This window comes from Perca flavescens, chromosome 19 (assembly GCF_004354835.1).
Source record: "Perca flavescens isolate YP-PL-M2 chromosome 19, PFLA_1.0, whole genome shotgun sequence".
Classification (NCBI taxonomy): Eukaryota; Metazoa; Chordata; class Actinopteri; order Perciformes; family Percidae; genus Perca; species Perca flavescens.
In genome coordinates, this window is record NC_041349.1 from 10,192,545 (window position 1) to 10,210,561 (window position 18,017).

Below are 18,017 nucleotides of genomic sequence, written 5' to 3' on the forward strand. Positions count from 1 at the left end.
TAAAGGGGTCCTTGCCATTAAGGACAACAGCTTAACCCCAAAACATTAGGACAAAATCATATGACTATAATAATGTTATATTAAAATCATACCTGCAAACTCAGAAGGGCTGAAAAATTTGACACATCTCTGTGTCTGTGTTTTTCAGACAATGGCAGCTACAGTCTGGTGTTACAATCCTCTCCAGTGAAATACAGACACACTTTTACACCGTTTAGCTCTCAGCATTTTAACCGTGTTTACTCCAGCTGCTAGCTAACCGTAGGCTAACGGAGGAGCACTGCCCCCCCTGGTAGCTGAAACGGGTAATTGCATTGTTTCAAAAATGAGTGGAATAATTACTTCTGACATAACCAGATATTTTATAAATACTTTAAAAACACAAAACAACTAAATGGGGATAGGTAATACATCTGATTTCATATAGACCTACTGCTTTAGTAAAAATTATATTTTTTCAGGGCTCTGCCTCTCACCTGAGACCATTGTTGACGCATATGCAGGACGCAAAAAACAATAATTTGTTGCACTAGTCGGGACATCTTACCGTGCCAACGTTACAATAAACGTTGCCTAAATGCCATGTATATAAATTTGCTGTCAGCTTACCAATTGAATGCGCGTTTTGTGTAGATTTGGACTTTGATACGTTTTATTCCACTTTGTTTAAACGGCGAAGTTCACCTCGTTCACCTGTTTGGAGCTGACTGGTGAATGGGACGCTTGTATAAGACCAGTCGCCAGACCTCAGTCTTAAGGGGGGCATATGAAATACATGGGAGGGCACAATTATTATTAGCATACAGTATGTATATTTATAATAATCATATACTCTTGTTATACTATTCGCACGTAATCATCACGTTAAACATAACCAACAACAATATGACCAGGTAGCCTATATAGCCTACAACACATTACATAGAAGCAATGTTATGAATATCCATAAAACACTTGACTATACAACATATTAGATGCAACACCAGAAATCATCTCTCAAACATTGCATTTTAAAGCAGTCAACAGAAGGATATGCATTGCTATGCATGTGCCATGAGACACACACGCACGCACGCACACACACACACACACACACACACACACACACGCACAGAGACTTTGAACCTACCGGTACTTTGAGTGGAGGCAGCCTGTCCTCTCTCCAGTCCCTCCTGTCATTTGAAGCTGCATGCTTATTTAAGCCCTTGTCTGTAAATCTTAAACCCCTTAAAGTATATTTTTAATCGAATTTTTTTTCACCTGGGTTGTAACAATTTAAAACCTCGAGCTCAATTTAGTTAAAAAAAGAAGTCCATAACGCATATAATTCTTGAGCGACAGATGCAAAAAATCCACAACAATCTCAGTCCCCACAGGTCACAGACACAGCCGCTCTGCTGCTGCGCAGGCTGTACGCTTCTCTGTTCACAACGCTGCCTGTTCTGCTTAACGTGAAAAAGCTTAACGTGGTTTAGTGTACCTCAACAACGATCACCAAATTTATCATGGCCATATCTTGTAATGAACACTTACGCCTGTCAAAAGAACTTGACAGGCTATGGCGAGGAAAAAGCGAGGAAAAAGCTTGTACCGAAACAATGATTACCAAATTTCTCTCATATTGCTCCTCATAACCACTGAAAACTGTCAAAAAATCTAACCAGAAATGTGGTGATGATTGATCGTTGTTTAGGTATATTAAACCACGTTAAGCTTTTTCATGTTAGGACTTATAAAGCCCATGAGAACCGTTGGGAGTCAACAAACAGCTGCTCCGCTGCCCTGCTGAAAATGTGAAGCAGAAACGCTAAATGTCAGATAACGTCCATAATAATTGGACTTTGGGTTCTATTTTTTTGACAGTTTTCCGTGGTTATGAGGAGCAATATTAGAGAGAAATTTGGTAATCATTGGTCATTGTTTACGTACATTAAACCTGACCTGCGCGAAAGAGAAAAAAACGTATGCGTCATTGTACCCAGAACTTCTGGAAATGTACCTCCGAATGCGTCTCTGTCCCCAGCACATTTCAAACCAAACTGACGCCCGTGGGCACGGCTGTGTTGGAGCACAATAGACAGACGGTGGCAGAATGCCCCGACACTTAAATTCAACTAACATGTAGGTTAACAGTGAACAATCAGTGCTGGACCTCCAGTCTGTTGAGATCCCTCTCCAAACGCAGAAACCAAGCGCAATCGCACCATAAAACGTTAAAACACGTTAAGAAAAAAGATCAGTATTTTGCCGTAATCCAAGGACATGAAAAAAAGTAATCCACAGCGATCAGTAGATTCACAAACAGAGTCCCGGTGTATCCAGCAAGGCCTATACAAGCGTCCCATTCACCAGTCAGCTCCAAACAGGTGAACGAGTCCAAATCAAAGTCCAAATCTACACAAAACGCGCATTCAATTGGTAAGCTGACAGCAAATTTATATACATGGCATTTAGGCAACGTGTATTGTAACGTTGGCACGGTAAGATGTCCCGACTAGTGCAACAAATTATTGTTTTTTGCGTCCTGCATATGCGTCGACAATGGTCTCAGGTGAGAGGCAGAGCCCTGAAAAAATATTATTTTTACTAAAGCAGTAGGTCTATATGAAATCAGATGTATTACCTATCCCCATTTAGTTGTTTTGTGTTTTTAAAGTATTTATAAAATATCTGGTTATGTCAGAAGTAATTATTCCACTCATTTTTGAAGCAATGCAATTACCCGTTTCAGCTACCAGGGGGGGCAGTGCTCCTCCGTTAGCCTAGCGTTAGCTAGCAGCTGGAGTAAACACGGTTAAAATGCTGAGAGCTAAACGGTGTAAAAGTGTGTCTGTATTTCACTGGAGAGGATTGTAACACCAGACTGTAGCTGCCATTGTCTGAAAAACACAGACAGAGATGTGTCAAATTTTTCAGCCCTTCTGAGTTTGCAGGTATGATTTTAATATAACATTATTATAGTCATATGATTTTGTCCTAACGTTTTGGGGTTAAGCTGTTGTCCTTAATGGCAAGGACCCCTTTACTTAAAGTGAGATGTAGCAGGGACCCCCTACTACATATTGTATGAAATTAAGTTGCATATTAAACTGGGCCTACAATAACTGTTAGCGCAACCTAAAGCCTTCTTACATACCCTTTTTTCATAAGCTATTAAAATATTAATTGTTGGCATGATTTTATAAATCATATGGTACATACTGTATGTGACATACTGTATGTGGCACAGTAAATCTAGGATTAACTGTATCTGTGGGCTGATATCTTAGGGACTACCTTACCTATAGGCCAGTAAGCTTATCATCAGTGGGAATTTATATTTGCTAATAATATGTTGGAATTATGTTAAGGCATTTTCATTTTAAAAGACAAAGATAATAAAAAGACTCAAAAATGTACAATAATTTGGAGGGCCCCTGCAATGACTTTGAGGACCCCTGGTTGAAGATCTCTGCCTTACATTACTTTTACTTTTATACTTTAAGTAGTTTTGAAACCAGTACTTTTACACTTTTACTTAAGTAAAAAGCTTGAGTTGATACTTCAACTTCTACAAAAGTCTTTTCAAACCCTAGTATCTATACTTCTACTTGAGTAATGAATGTGAATACTTTTGACACCTCTGGTGACATTTAATATAAAATGATCCATTTAGGGCTTCATGAAATGTTAAATTAAGTCTCTGCTGTCTTAGTTTTTTATGGTGTGTCTCCAAAATGTACAAAACAATATTTTCCTTTTAATAAACATAAATTAACTTTTTGACCTGATGAATGAAATGCTTTCCCCTCACTGTCTTTCAGTTCCTGTCGATACAGTGTTAAAGTCAGTTTGTAGAGATTTAAAAAAATAGTTTGAAAAAGTGAATTAAATAAATATATGCAGAATATATGCAGAATAAATATGTAATAAATATGCAGAATAGTTTCTGAATATGTTGGCTCATGTTGCTGCATTAATATCATCACATTAAGTGGTTCATGTGTAGTGATGAAACAGGTAAGTGTCCAGAACAAACCAGGACGAGAGGCCAATTACAAAATATGAATTGAGTTTATTCACAAAGTTGATATAGATAAAGAACACTAAGAGGAAAAGGCCAATAAGGCCAGCCTAAAACTACACAATAACAACTTTAACAGGGAAAGTGCAATAGCATCAACACAATCACTTATATAGCAAATAATGCACAGGAATAATAGAAGCTATTGATATGCCTCAGGGCCCAATATACACAATGAAATAGCAAAAGAACAAATTAGCACTACACACTTTAAAACATTAATTCCATGAAAGGAGTAATAAAAAACAACACCTCAAATCACACTAATAGACAATAAGGGGCCTCCAAAGCTATATCTGAGAATATAACCAGCTTTAGAATTGCACAGCGCCCGTCAGTGATATTGCACTTTACCCTTTAAGAATAATAATAATAATAATAATAAAAATGAAATAAAACGAACAAACCCAACTAAGAAAGAAAACCAAATGTACTAATAAATGCCCGTTACTATAAATAAGGGTGGGGAAAAACAATGACATACAATATTGCATTCGAAAACAGACCTATAACAAATCAAGACAATATTAGTCCATTTTTCAGCATATTTTAGGACACAATATAAATAATAAATAATTTATAAAATCGTCGGACAGTCTGCCGTACCTTTAAGTCATTTACGTTTCATTCAGATCAGCAGTATGTTTTAATGTCGTTTTGACCGGTACTAGAAAGGAAAAACAAAAACACACTGAACATCTCAGTTATATTCTACTATATTTAATAGATTTCACGGTTCATAACTTACAATCATTATCTCCGCTCCAAGAACAGCTGACTGGATTTGTTTTACAGCGCACCTATAGCCTATGGCAACCTGTATTCTGTCACTGCAGTCTTCTGCACTCTATGAAAACAAATGCATTTCCTAATTAAACAACTTTTCTTACACTTCTTATGCTGTAGAGGTTTAAATGAAAACGGCACCTACCACAAGGCAAAATGTTTGGCCGTCGCACATGTACACCCCGTTGCACTTCCTGACTTTGCGGATCGATAGAGAGAGACGCTGCCCATGACGTGCATCCCAGTCTTGAATCCATTATTACTGTCTCGGACCTTTTAGGATTCTTCTGGGACTCCATTAAATAGTTTTTTTATAGACGTTTCTGCTTCACTCACTTCCCATACTAAAAACAAAGAAAGCAAACATTTTTGCAAATCTTCTAGTCGATTCTAACAGCAAGATGAATACTACTGAGCCGTTTTCAAAAGTCGATTGAATGAGTTTCAGGTATGTGTGATCTTCTTCTAGTGAATATTTGCTACATGTAGAAAGCTTGAAGCTGCGTGTTTAGACCTAGCCTCCTCACTCCGCTACTCTGCAGGCTACATGTTGAGAACTAGTTTTACAAACTGGTTTGCTGTGTCTGTCAGTGTTTCCGTGGTCGGACATACACTGATTACATTATGATTATTTATTTCGGTGTTCCACCGCCGACGTATAGCAGCGTAGAACCACGTGTATACCACGTGTATTTTTCTTTGTGCTAAATTCTTCCCTCCCTTTCATTCCCTGCGTCGCTCATTCCTGCTGGTTTATTCCTTCTGGTTTTAGTGGTTTGTAGTTTTGGCTTAGTCTTGGTTCGGACTGCTTCCGTTCCTGCCTCAGGACACCTTCATTTGTTCTTCATTTGTCTTTTGTTAATAAAATCCTTTACTCTGCATTTTTGGGTCCGAGCCTCACAATCCTGACATCTGAAATATTAAAGTCCAGGGGTTTATTAATCAATTACAATTAATGAATGCATCATTGAGGTGAATAATTGTCATGTGCATATTTAAGGATGTTACTTCCCCAACAAAACACAAAAGAGGAAGGAAGAGTAAGTCCTGCCTAGGCTACACGTGTGCTGACTCAGAATTAGAGAAGTTGATCTACAGGGGAAGAAATAGTTGAAAGCAATACAGAATGCCTGAGAGCCTTAAATATTCCATTATATTTTCATATTTGTATTGTAATCTATGTTAACTTTTACATAAAGATATTTCCAGCACTAATTGCTTCAGAAAAAGGTAGAATAGGGGCATAACAATTCACCAGAAACTCAACATTTTTGGGGGAGGCCTATATATTAGGTATTTAGACCTATAAGCTGCTATAGTCAGGCACGTGCACACAGACATCAAAAGCGGCTTGATCACCTGCCCTTTTTCTTCCTCAATAGAAAGTGACCTTTTTTGTGCATGCATGTTTTTTTTTTATAGCTTATATATATATATATATATATATATAGGCTATATTACTATGAACGTTATGATGATCACAGGTATATAACCTATACATCGTTTGGCTACACTGTCACAGATTAACGAAGGCCGAATTAAAACAATTCAACAGTCATTGGAGAACGAGCACAACGTTATAGTTTGGAATGATAACAAGGATCCTGTTGAAGACCGTTAGAAACGGTTAAACTGCAGCTTTTAGTCACCGCCCTCTGCTTTATCTCACAGTTCATCTCAGTTCATAGTAGACTCATACTTCCTTCTTCTTCCTCAGTTGAAAATCTCTACTAACTGGCACCATCTTGTGACAGAAATACATCACTGTAGCTGCTTATAGTCAGTCCTCTGATCAGTCATGTGTAATAAGTAACCCAGAAGAAGAAGTATAGACAGACTGTATCTGTCCTCTCTCTGTCCTGTAATAAGTGAACTCTGAGCTCATGTGTTTGTGACTCTTCACCTCTGTCTCCTCTCACAGGGAGAAGATGATCTGCAGCATCCTGCTGCTCATCATCCTGACCTCCTGTGTCTCTGGTTAGTTTACAGCTTCACTTTATTCTCCACTAACACTAAACAAAGAATCACTAAAGTGTCCACAGAAACATGTGGAGATGGAGTTTAAAGTTGTCAGTGTGTCTGCTCCTCACTTTCCCTCTCTGTCTCCTCAACAGGAACATTAGTAGTGAATGTGACCCAGACCTCCTATCAGGCAGAGGAGAACCACCACATCACACTGGAGTGGACCTTCACAACCAACCCTCACACTTCCTCCAACTCTCTGAATATCTTCTGTGAACTGTTCACTGATCTCAGACCCTCAGTCCTGTTTCATCTCCATGAAGGAGTTGAGGTCCCAGAGTCTCAGGATGAACAGTTTGCAGGACGAGTCCAGTGGGACAAAGACGTCCTCAGAGAAGGACGACTCAGACTTCATGTGTCCAGACTCAGGACTAATGATTCAGGACTGTACCTGTGTGATGTGCTCACAAGTTATGGGATTAACTCTGGTAAATGTTGGCTCAACGTCACTGGTAAGTTGATTCATTTTAAAATGCTCATTATAAAAAAGGCTTGAATACAGCAATCTGATTGGTTCATAGCCGTGATATAATAACCACATACAATGACTATAATCGGACTCTTTTGCACATTAAGTATCACTCCGCGTCTGAGAAAAACGTTGACTGATGGCTGGTGCCTCAGAGGGAAGCACTGCCAGGACACAGAGCTGGCTTCAAATCAAACTCTATATTTATATCTATATCTATATTTATTTATTTCAGAGCTTTACCTTGCTGTCAGACAGCACTTTAAAACAGGGAACTGAAGCTGTTATCTCTGCTCTCTTCAAAGCTGCCAGACTCCTTTCACAAAAACAGTCATTTTACCACCCAGAACACGGTAGTTGCTGCACTACCACTGCCTCGAGCAGTTAGTTTGTGTTATTGTTTCCCTTTCTTCAGCGTTAAGCAAAAGAAAGTGTGCTAGCTGCTAGTGAAGGCTAGCATTACTGTTCCATATCAACAGCCTCAGTATGTGTGAGGTGGGCAGCCAGCCCAGGAGAGCTTAGATTTTATTGTGAATGTGATTTTTTTTTTATGAATAAAAATCATTTAAATTGAAATGTGACTAACTTTCATAATGCCATACTTGATGACTGTTTTATAAAAGCAATAGCTCACTTCAGGCTCTGATATGTTGTGATTATATAACAGCTAAGAGGGGTTGTTGTCGGGCCAACAACGCCCCTATTCAGCAGCTTTTTAGATAAATAAGAACCTGAGAAGAAAAGTACTGTGGAAATCCGCGATCCTTACACTTCTTCTCTTTTAGTGAAATGTTTTCCTTCACATGAATGAAACAGATGTGTTTGGTCTCTTTACAGCAGCGAGGGATCGGCCTGAACCTGAGACACCAAACACAACAAGTCCACCAAACACAACAAGTCCACCACAACCAGAGAGTCGGGGAAGGATCAGTCTCTACTGTGTAGTGGGACTGACAGCAGCAGCTCTGCTGGCTGGTTGTTTCTGTTTGTTCAGAAAGAGAAGAATGCAGAGAGAACCAGATTCCCATTTAGCGAGAATTAGCTGTTTATATCACAGACACAAAGAAAATACTAGTTTCTCATTGGCAGGTAATATAACAGCAGGTAACCATATTAATGTTGATGTTTCACACACATGAAAATCAGTAAAATGAACACAAACAAGCTGTAAAAGGTGATGACTGAAACACATTCATGATATAAACGTCTAATTACAGAACTGATATACAAAAATAATTATGGAGGAAAACAATGCTCTCATTATTTTTAAGGGATGTCTGGTCAAACTGTTAGAGGAGACCGGCACAATCGTAACATATTTTACATTTTCCTTCATAACTCACAGACGACTTGAAATACTATATGTTCTCTAATTAATGATAATATTAATACATTTAGAGTAATAAGGATAAGACTATAATACATGCAAACATCAGCTTTGCTGGCTGGTTGTTTCTGGTTTTTCAGCCTTTTGTCTACAAATCAAGATTTCTACTCAGAGAAAAGTTACAGATCAGCATCGGAGGAAACTTTAATCAGAAAAAACTGTTAGAGACAGATCTGAAATGTGCTGTGTTCATTTTATTGAAATACCTAGTATACAACACAGGCTGTAGCTTATATGTGCAATTTCTTCATTTAAAGCTTTTAAAGTTTTAATAACAAAACATATCCACTTGTTTTTATATCCTGTCTATCATGTAGTTGACTCCTAGTAGTAGTTAAAGGTTAGCTGGTGGATCAGTAGATCAGTAGAAACTTGAATCAGACAAAACTGTTAGAATTCAATGTTATGCCACAGAGACAGAAAATACTAGTTTCTCACAAACTGAAAGTTGATTGAAACAAGTCTTCCCTTTATATTCCTCAGGGAGTGGACATGAATCATATTACACAACTGATTAATAATGGAGGAAATATGTTCCTGTTTATTATTTGGTCAAACTGTCACTTATCAGATGGATCTGAAATGTGCTGTATTCACTTTATTGAAATACCTGCGATAAGATGCAGGATGTAGCTAATATGTGCAATCTTTTCATTTAAAGCTTTAAAGTTTTCATAAAAAATACATCCATTTGTTTTTATGTCATGTAGTTGACTCCTGCTGGATGAAGCCTTCATAGAGCTTTAACCTTTTCTTTTGGAATGTGCACTTTAATGTACTGTTACTGTTGTATTATGGTCTGTTACTTCTTGTCTCTCACACTGAAATGTTTCCCATGTATTTCATTTCATCACTTTAACAAATGAAGACGTTCAACCTAAGGAATCTTTTGATAATTTTCATAAATAACTAAATAAAGTTAATTTAAATTTTGCTGGCTGTGATATCTGAAAATGTTGCAGCTCTAAATTATCATATTAAACTTCTGAGGATTTGTTGAATTGGAACCACGAATGGGAGAAAGTAAACATGTCATTTTTAAAATCTACTTTTCCTTTTTTTGTAGACTCACATTCACTGACTGATTCCACTTATTTAAACATTTAGAGGTTTATATATATGAAAACAGTCACACAATACATTCACAGTAAATAATAGCAAGGGATATTTTGCATTATAGAAAACACATCTGTCTAAAACACAGATGCTAAAGACTAGTTCAGTCTCTCTCTCTCTCTCTCTCTCTCTCTCTCTCTCTCTCTCTCTCTCTCTGGAAGTATGTTAAAGTGTGGCTGGCCCTCCGACCTCCAGGTTAACAATACAAAGATTTGAAATGAGTGGTGATGTTAGTTCTACCAGCCTTTACAAGCAGGTCGTAATAAAAAGAAATCCATATTTTGCATCCCCATGCTGTATAGGCAAGTTTAACAAATGTAGGGCATCTTTCTCCACTAAGCAGAGTTGTAATTTAACAAAGTACAAATACTTTGTTACCGTACTTAAGTAGACTTTTTATGTATCTGTACTTCGTTATTTATATTTCTGGAAACTTTCACTTTTACTTGATTACATTTCCCCCAAGTGTCTTCGTTACTTGCAGCCAGGCCTGTCAGAGAAGGAGAGGAGCCGTCTGTCAGCAGAGGTCCCTGTGAGAGGAGACAGAGGACAAGAGTCCTATTATCAGAGAGAACATCTGCAGTCTGTCTTCATTCAGTCATTACAACAGCTGGTCCTGTCCTTCATCCTCATTATTAGTAGGGCTGGGGTTAACACATTGATTTTCTGATTCAAATCAATCTTTTATGAATGATCCGATATTGATTCATAAATCCAGAGATGGATCTTTTAAGAGGCTCCTTTTGAAACCTAGACTGAAGATATTTGTCTCTAGTGAAACTAGAAGGTTTAAGGAATCCATGTCAGGCTAAATAAAGCTCAAAAGATAGGCAAAAAAACAGATGTATGTCTTTAGGTATATGTCTCTCTCTGCACTAAAGAAAGTTGTCCAATGTTTCTGTCTCTATGTAACTGATTTGTTCTTCTTAATGTTTAATAATGCAGCAGGTTAGAGGGTTCCTTGTGCAATCTACAGTGATTGTTCTCTGAAAGTCTTTCATATCAAATAAAATTAGTTTATAACTGAAATACTCCTGATCGAATCAATATCAGATCAGAACATTGAGAATAAGAATCAATACCCAGCCCAAGTTATTACAAATGCACCTCTGCAATGATACCAATCAGAACATCTGGACTTGTAGTTTTTAGCTCTGGACATATGGAACATTTCAGTCTTCAGGGTTTCTGTCACATGGTGTTACTCTGAGAGAAGGGAAAACATATTGTTGTATGTATATATATATATATATATATATATATATATATATATATATATATATATATATATATATATATATCAGTGTATCTGTTGGCTGATCAGTAACAAACTGGCATCAAAGAAATGCTCTCATTTAGAAACATTTAGACAGTTTACTGTTAGGTGGTTTAATAACAAAACAACTCTTGTGTTTGGCATACGTTTTTATATTCAGAATAAACTGCACAGAAAAAGTAAAAACAGGAAAGTCAAGTAGATTTCCCTCTAAGACAGGAAGTCAAGTAAATACCTCAAAATTACACTTTTACACTTTGTCCTGAAAACAAAAACTATTGCCCGAGAGAATAAATCCAGGATAAAAACACGTTGTCCTGTTATTTATTATCTACTGGAAAATCATAAGAAGTTTTAAGATCAAATACTTCAAATATCATAGTGGGGGGTCTGGCTGTCCTCCCCCAGCGTTATTTTGAGCGTCAAAGACTTCAGTTTCATCATTCTGATACACTGTTATGCACCATTTTACAGTGTAAATTCCTTTATTTAGCCTATATGAAGAAGAAAAACACAGGTAACAATTCAAAATGTATCACAAATAGAATGGAAAGTAGGCTATGTTGTAGCGTGTCATTGGGCATTTTTAAGTGTGTATTGTATATGGACATCCTGGAGCTCTCTTAGTGGGTATACTGCGTACATCACGTAGACTACACCACTGGTTTCCTCATAGAGAAACAGGAAGAGCGCAACAAAGAAGTGCAGCTCCAACAGTTTGTTGCCTTCAGTAGCGGAGTGGCATTCGGGAGAGTCGGGACTTTTCCCGGTGGGCCGGTAGTGTTTGGAGGCCGTGAAGGCCGGTGGTCTGATAATAGTTAGACATTGGAAGTTGTTATCAACCCCATCCGGCGGCCTGGTGTGGTCAGACTGGGCAGCCTCCCTCTGCTCAGCCCGGACGGCGGGCCGCAGCAGCCTCTGATTTCAACCCAAACAGGCTGATAGGCGCCGGTACCGGGCCGGTACTCCGGAGCTCGAGCACCCACGAAGCTGATCACGGTTACTGTCAGTTCAACTTCTCATCTCCAATCCTATCTGTGTGTGTGAGAAGTGGCGCTGTCCTGAGATGATAGATAGGCTACTTTACGCCTTTATTATCCAGTTAATAGGCGTGTGGGTTTCGTGTCGGCCGCTGTCCACTTCCTAAGGTTCTGAAATTCATTTTTTGAAAGGCTACTTATTTATTTTGATATTTATTTTGTTTTTAAAGGGCGTGCGCCGGTGCACCCACGGAGGAAAACAGGCTGATCAGAAAGCACTAACGAAGTGCAGGTAACCATGTCTAGGATTTTCAGAAATATAGGGGTAGATTTCCCGGTAGATTTTTTGGTCCCGCTCCAACAGTTTGTTGTATTTAAATCAAGTTTTTTTTTATTGATTTATTTCCCTCCAATAAAATACCAAGACGTGTTAGACAGTCCACATTGTCTGCTTTGACCAGAAGCAGCTTTAGGAGAGTATAATAATAATAATAATAATAATAATAATAATGATAATAATAAGGTAAGTGGGCGACTCCTCTCCTCCCTGTCTGCCGGGATAATGCTGCTTTACAGCGGCTCCACTTCATCACCACACCCTGATGTTACTCCACCTCACATCTGGACAAAGTAACAACATGGCTGCAGGTCTTCCTCATGAGTCACCAGCTGAGCTGATGAAGATTAAATAAGTAACCTACTTCTTCAGAGAAGCAGCTGATTCTCCGTTTAAATGATAATTTAATCATTTAGCAGACGTTGTTGCCATTTATTAATTAGATTAGAAAACCGAGTCAAATCAGTTGAATACGTTTATTTTTTTCTTTATTGAACTATTTTTATGTATGATTTTTTTTTATATTTTCAGACTTGTTCTGATTTTCCAGTAGTCTATAGTTGATTATTGAAAGAACAAAGAGTTCACTGTGTTTATCTTCTTCTGGATATTAGTTCGGATGATATCAGGAGAAAAGGCGGAAGTGAGTTTTTATAAAGTGCGCAACACAGAAACACAGCTTCACCTCTGTCTCCTCAACAGGAACATTAGTAGTGAATGTGACCCAGACCTCCTATCAGGCAGAGGAGAACCACCACATCACACTGGAGTGGACCTTCACAACCAACCCTCACACTTCCTACAACTCTCTTTCTATCGACTGTAATAAGTTCACTCATTTCAGACCCTCAGTCCTGTTTCATCTCCGTAAAGGAGTTGAGGTCCCAGAGTTTCAGGATGAACAGTTTGCAGGACGAGTCCAGTGGGACAAAGACGTCCTCAGAGAAGGACGACTCAGACTTCATGTGTCCAGACTCAGGACTGAAGACTCTGGACAGTATGTGTGTAGAGTACACACAAGTTATGGGAGTAGCTCTGGTAAATGTTGGCTCAATGTCACTAGTAAGTTGATTCACAAGAACTTCCATAACAGGTTCAATTCAGCAACTTTTTGTTTTGGATGAATAAAAACCTGATAATTTAAAAGTAAAAAAAAATCCACCATCCTTACACTTCCTTTTCTTTTAGTGAAATGTTTTTTCTTCACATGAATGAAACAGATGTGTTTGGTCTCTTTACAGCAGCGAGGTATCGGCCTGAACCTGAGACACCAAACACAACAAGTCCACCAAACACAACAAGTCCACCAAACACAACAAGTCCACCAAACACAACAAGTCCACCAAACACAACAAGTCCACCACAACCAGAGAGTCGGGGAAGGATCGGTCTCTACTGTGGACTGACAGCAGCTCTGCTGGGTTTTTTTTCTGTTTTTTCAGACTCTTTCTGTCTAGAAATCAAGATTCCTACTCAGAGAAAAGTTACAGTTCAGCAGGTGGATCAGTGGAAACAGTTTAATCAACAACTCTAATGAGACTAAACAGGTAGAATCCAGTTACATACCACAGAGCCCCAGAAAATACTAGTTCCCCATTGTCTGTCAGGTTACAACTCAGATGCTTCACACACACATCAGCAAAACAAACACAAACCAACTGAAAAGTGGATTGAAACCCATCTTTCCTTTATATTCCTCAGTAAGTGACTGAGTGACCAGTGTTTTCTCCATCATTTATGTCTGTAACTTGTTAGACAGATCTGAATATTGAAATACTCGCCTCGTACTCCACACAGGCTACAGCTCATATGTGCAATTTTTAAAACCTTTTTCATTTAAACTTCTACCAGACTTTGTAAACAGTGTTTACTTTAACACATAGAGCCTTACCCTTTTCTTTTTGTAATGTGCACTTTAAACTGAAATGTACTGGTACTGTTGTATTATTGTCTGTTACTTCCAGCAGAGGGAGCTCTTCACTAGAAGAAGAAATGCTCCATGTCTGCCTGCGGATTTTTATTGACCTTTATCACCTGAGACTCTGGTTAAGAGTCTTGTGTTGTGTAACTGAAACTGTAACTTCACCTGCCAAAGACAAGGAGAGTTAACTTCTCCTCTGGCATCATCTCCTCCATCTTCATCTCCTCCATCAGCATCTAGAGACGGTACGCTGCACTCTGCCGTTGTCCTTGGAGGTGGCAGCAGCATACCGTCTCTGCTGAGAAGGGGATTGGCTCCCCCCCCTCCTAGATGTTATACGTTACATTAACGTACATCCTGGACTATAACCTGTCCATTGCATTAACTATCTCTCCTGAACTATTGCACATTCCCTCAACATCTGTTCACATCCTGCACTAAACCATTCAGCCTTCTTTTCTTATTGTTAACTGTAATATTGTTTGGTTCTGTTATTGTTTCTTTTACATGTATTGGTCATTTTTTTATGTTTATGTATGCACTGTCCCCCAAGACATTTATCTTATGTTACTTACCTAGCAATACATCCTTTCCTGATTCTGAACTTAGTCTTTCCGTTTTTAATTATGTCCATTTCAGCTTTTATATTTCTATGTTATTCTTTCAGTCTCATAATTTGTAAATATTAAATATGTTGGGTAGGGTATAGGCTGTTAGAATTGATTCAGCTTATCAGGAAGTCTTCGAAATAAATTACAAATGTATATAATGTAGTATCTAGCTTTGTTGGTTTCCATTTACAATATTTTCACTATATTTTCAATATTTTCATCATGTAATTTCTTTATTAAAAAAAATAATGAAAAAAAAAAATAAAGGTCCACTTTGTAATTAAAGGGTTTTAACCATAGATTGTATATCAAACTAGCAAAACCAAAATAATGGCTGTCCTTAGCACATCCTACTTCTGTGTTTCTAATTAGTTTCATTAAGCCGTGCCAGAGTATCTTTGTCTGTACTGTCTTGCCCGGTGCTGTGTTTCCTCTCTGGTCCTTGGCCCCAAAGATTGTGCACATCTCTGGAAGGCATCAATGTTAGCTTTTACGTTGAGCTGTAGCTGCTGTGTGTTTTACCCTTGTCTTGTTAAGACCTTTTGTCACAACATCAACTGAGCCCTAAATTCTTTTTTTTCAAGCCAAGTATTGCTAAACTTGCAATTCCCCAACGCTAAACAATAAAATCAGTTTTACTTCTGTGGAACAATCCAAAAGAGAGAAGTAAGTTGCTGCTCTGCGTGTTCTTGAGGTGGCAGAGTCTCTGTGACATCCTGTATGTGCTCAAGTCCTATATAAACACCACTGCTCAGTGTTCTACTCTTTGTTTGCTGGCATCTCTTAATACAAACACATGCTGTTTGTGGTTTAGTTCATGACTTTATACTAGCTTGGTGTTAGAGAAAAGAGATCAGACTCACAAACTGGACCTCTGTCCTCTGGTCTCCTGGTTTGGATCTTAAATGACTGGAGACACACAAGGTAATGTGTGAATGTGTTGATGTTGGTGTTTAGTTATATTCATAAAATGTTTTAAAGAAAAGTACTCTAAGAGTGTTTCTGCCTTCTTCTCAGGATGTGTCTGTTTTAAAACCTCCCCCGGTAATTACAGCACTTTATGAGCTGTACTACCTGCTTAGTAGGCTTTATATATAGGAAGTCTCATTATCCTTTTTCACAATCAAATGTTATTTATTGGCCTAATGTATTTAATTTTCAGTTAGTGTTAAAATTACTAACTGATTGACTCCCTGACGAAGGCTTGTATGCCGAAACGCGCCGGAGTACTTTAAGATTTATGATGACTAAGCCATAAATAAAGGCTTTGTATTTTATAAAAGAGAGTGCCTTGGAGTTTCCTTTTTGGTTTCTACATTATGTTTGTCCCATCCAAAGAGCACCTCAAGCAAATGTTTTGAGTCCTGGAAGCGCTCCGCTACAGACATTTGATAGTGTTAAAATTATGTTGTGTAAAAGATAGTTGGTTAATTAGAAGCGATTATTCTCTAACCCTTATGTTCTTTTGATGTTATTATGTATTAGATTCAACATGTTTAGTTAACATAACTGAAAGGAGAAAATAAGAGAAAAGAAACAGAACAGGGTGGAAGGTACGAGGGGGCTGAGAGTTATGTTATTAGCCTATGTATTAATCCTGTGGCCTGTATGTTTTTTGGTCACAATAATTTGGACTGTTCTCTGTGGAAGAGAAATAAAGAAGACAAAACAACCAGACTGTTGGGTTATGAGTTCCTGTATTTTGTGGTGTGAGTTTGTGTTTCTTAGTCTGGCTATCACCAGACCAAGCTCAGTCTTTTAACATTGAACTGCAGGGGGTAATCAAATAACCAGCAGATCGGGCTGGGTTTACTCAGTCTACGTGTTTCTAGTTCTGCCACAGCTCAGAGGTGAAGAAGTGGTTTTCTGTCTAGTTGATAGACTTTATTTTAGTATTAAATGTGATTCCTTATCGTAAAGTGGCACAAAATGTTTAATTGTGTAAAATATTTTCTAGATTTAGATTTTTTTGTAGGTTACAGTTGGAAACCATTTCTGCACGTTCTGTTGTTCTGGGTCAAATTCGACCTGCATTTAGAAAATATTATTTTAGTTTCATCAGCGAAATCAAATAGAAGGGTTATTATGGGTTATGGGAAATCTTGAAACTGAAAAGTTGTACACTGACATGCCTTCCTAGAATTCTTTCTTTTTTTTGTGGCCATGATGATAACCGCGCAGCACATTTGACAGTTAAAAAAATCATACTGTAGGCTACATGTCCTCTCTCTGTCCTGTAATAAGTGAACTCTGAGCTCATGTGTTTGTGACTCTTCACCTCTGTCTCCTCTCACAGGGAGAAGATGATCTGCAGCATCCTGCTGCTCATCATCCTGACCTCCTGTGTCTCTGGTTAGTTTACAGCTTCACTTTATTCTCCACTAACACTAAACAAAGAATCACTAAAGTGTCCACAGAAACATGTGGAGATGGAGTTTAAAGGTGTCAGTGTGTCTGCTCCTCACTTTTCCTCGTAGGCGTCGATTTCGGTGGGGACGGTGGGTAAGCGCACCTATCAGATTTCGTCATGAGTCATATCGTCCCCACCACTTTTTGTGAAAACCTTGAGCTCAATTTAGTTAAAAAAATGAAGTTCATAACAAATATAATTCTTGAGCGACAGATGCCAACAAATCCACAAAAATCTCTTTCCCCACAGGGCAGCACAGACACAGCTGTTCTGCTGCTGCGCTGGCTACACGCTTCTCTGTTCACAACACGGCAACAACTGTAACCCTGGGATACGGTGTAGGTTGGGGAGGGGTGGGTGGCACGTGATTTTTGAAAACTTAAGGCTTTCTTCTTCATAAAACGTGTCGGATATCGTCACATTTTTGTATACATTTTTATTCATTTACATTGGTAAGCTACAGGACAGCGTCTTTCAAAAATGACCTGGGTGAAAGAGAAAAAAAATAATGAATGCATCATTGTACCCAGTACTTCTGAAAATGCACTTCCGAATGTGTTTCTGTCCCCAACACACTTCAAATCAAAGTGTCTCTCTGTCTCCTCAACAGGAACATTAGTAGTGAATGTGGCCCAGACC

The 18,017-nt window shown here is 38.3% G+C and overlaps 1 protein-coding gene across 1 annotated transcript; it reads left to right on the plus strand.

Moving 5' to 3' along the window:
* The first annotated feature begins 5,118 nt into the window (after positions 1-5,118).
* On the plus strand, positions 5,119-14,597 carry LOC114545335 (uncharacterized). The gene is made up of 6 exons (XM_028563610.1): positions 5,119-5,297; positions 6,771-6,826; positions 6,964-7,323; positions 8,178-8,219; positions 13,792-13,934; positions 14,532-14,597. Exons 1-6 carry the CDS (start codon positions 5,287-5,289, stop codon positions 14,595-14,597), a joined length of 678 nt encoding a protein of 225 aa, XP_028419411.1. The 5' UTR covers positions 5,119-5,286.
* Positions 14,598-18,017: the final 3,420 nt, after the last annotated feature.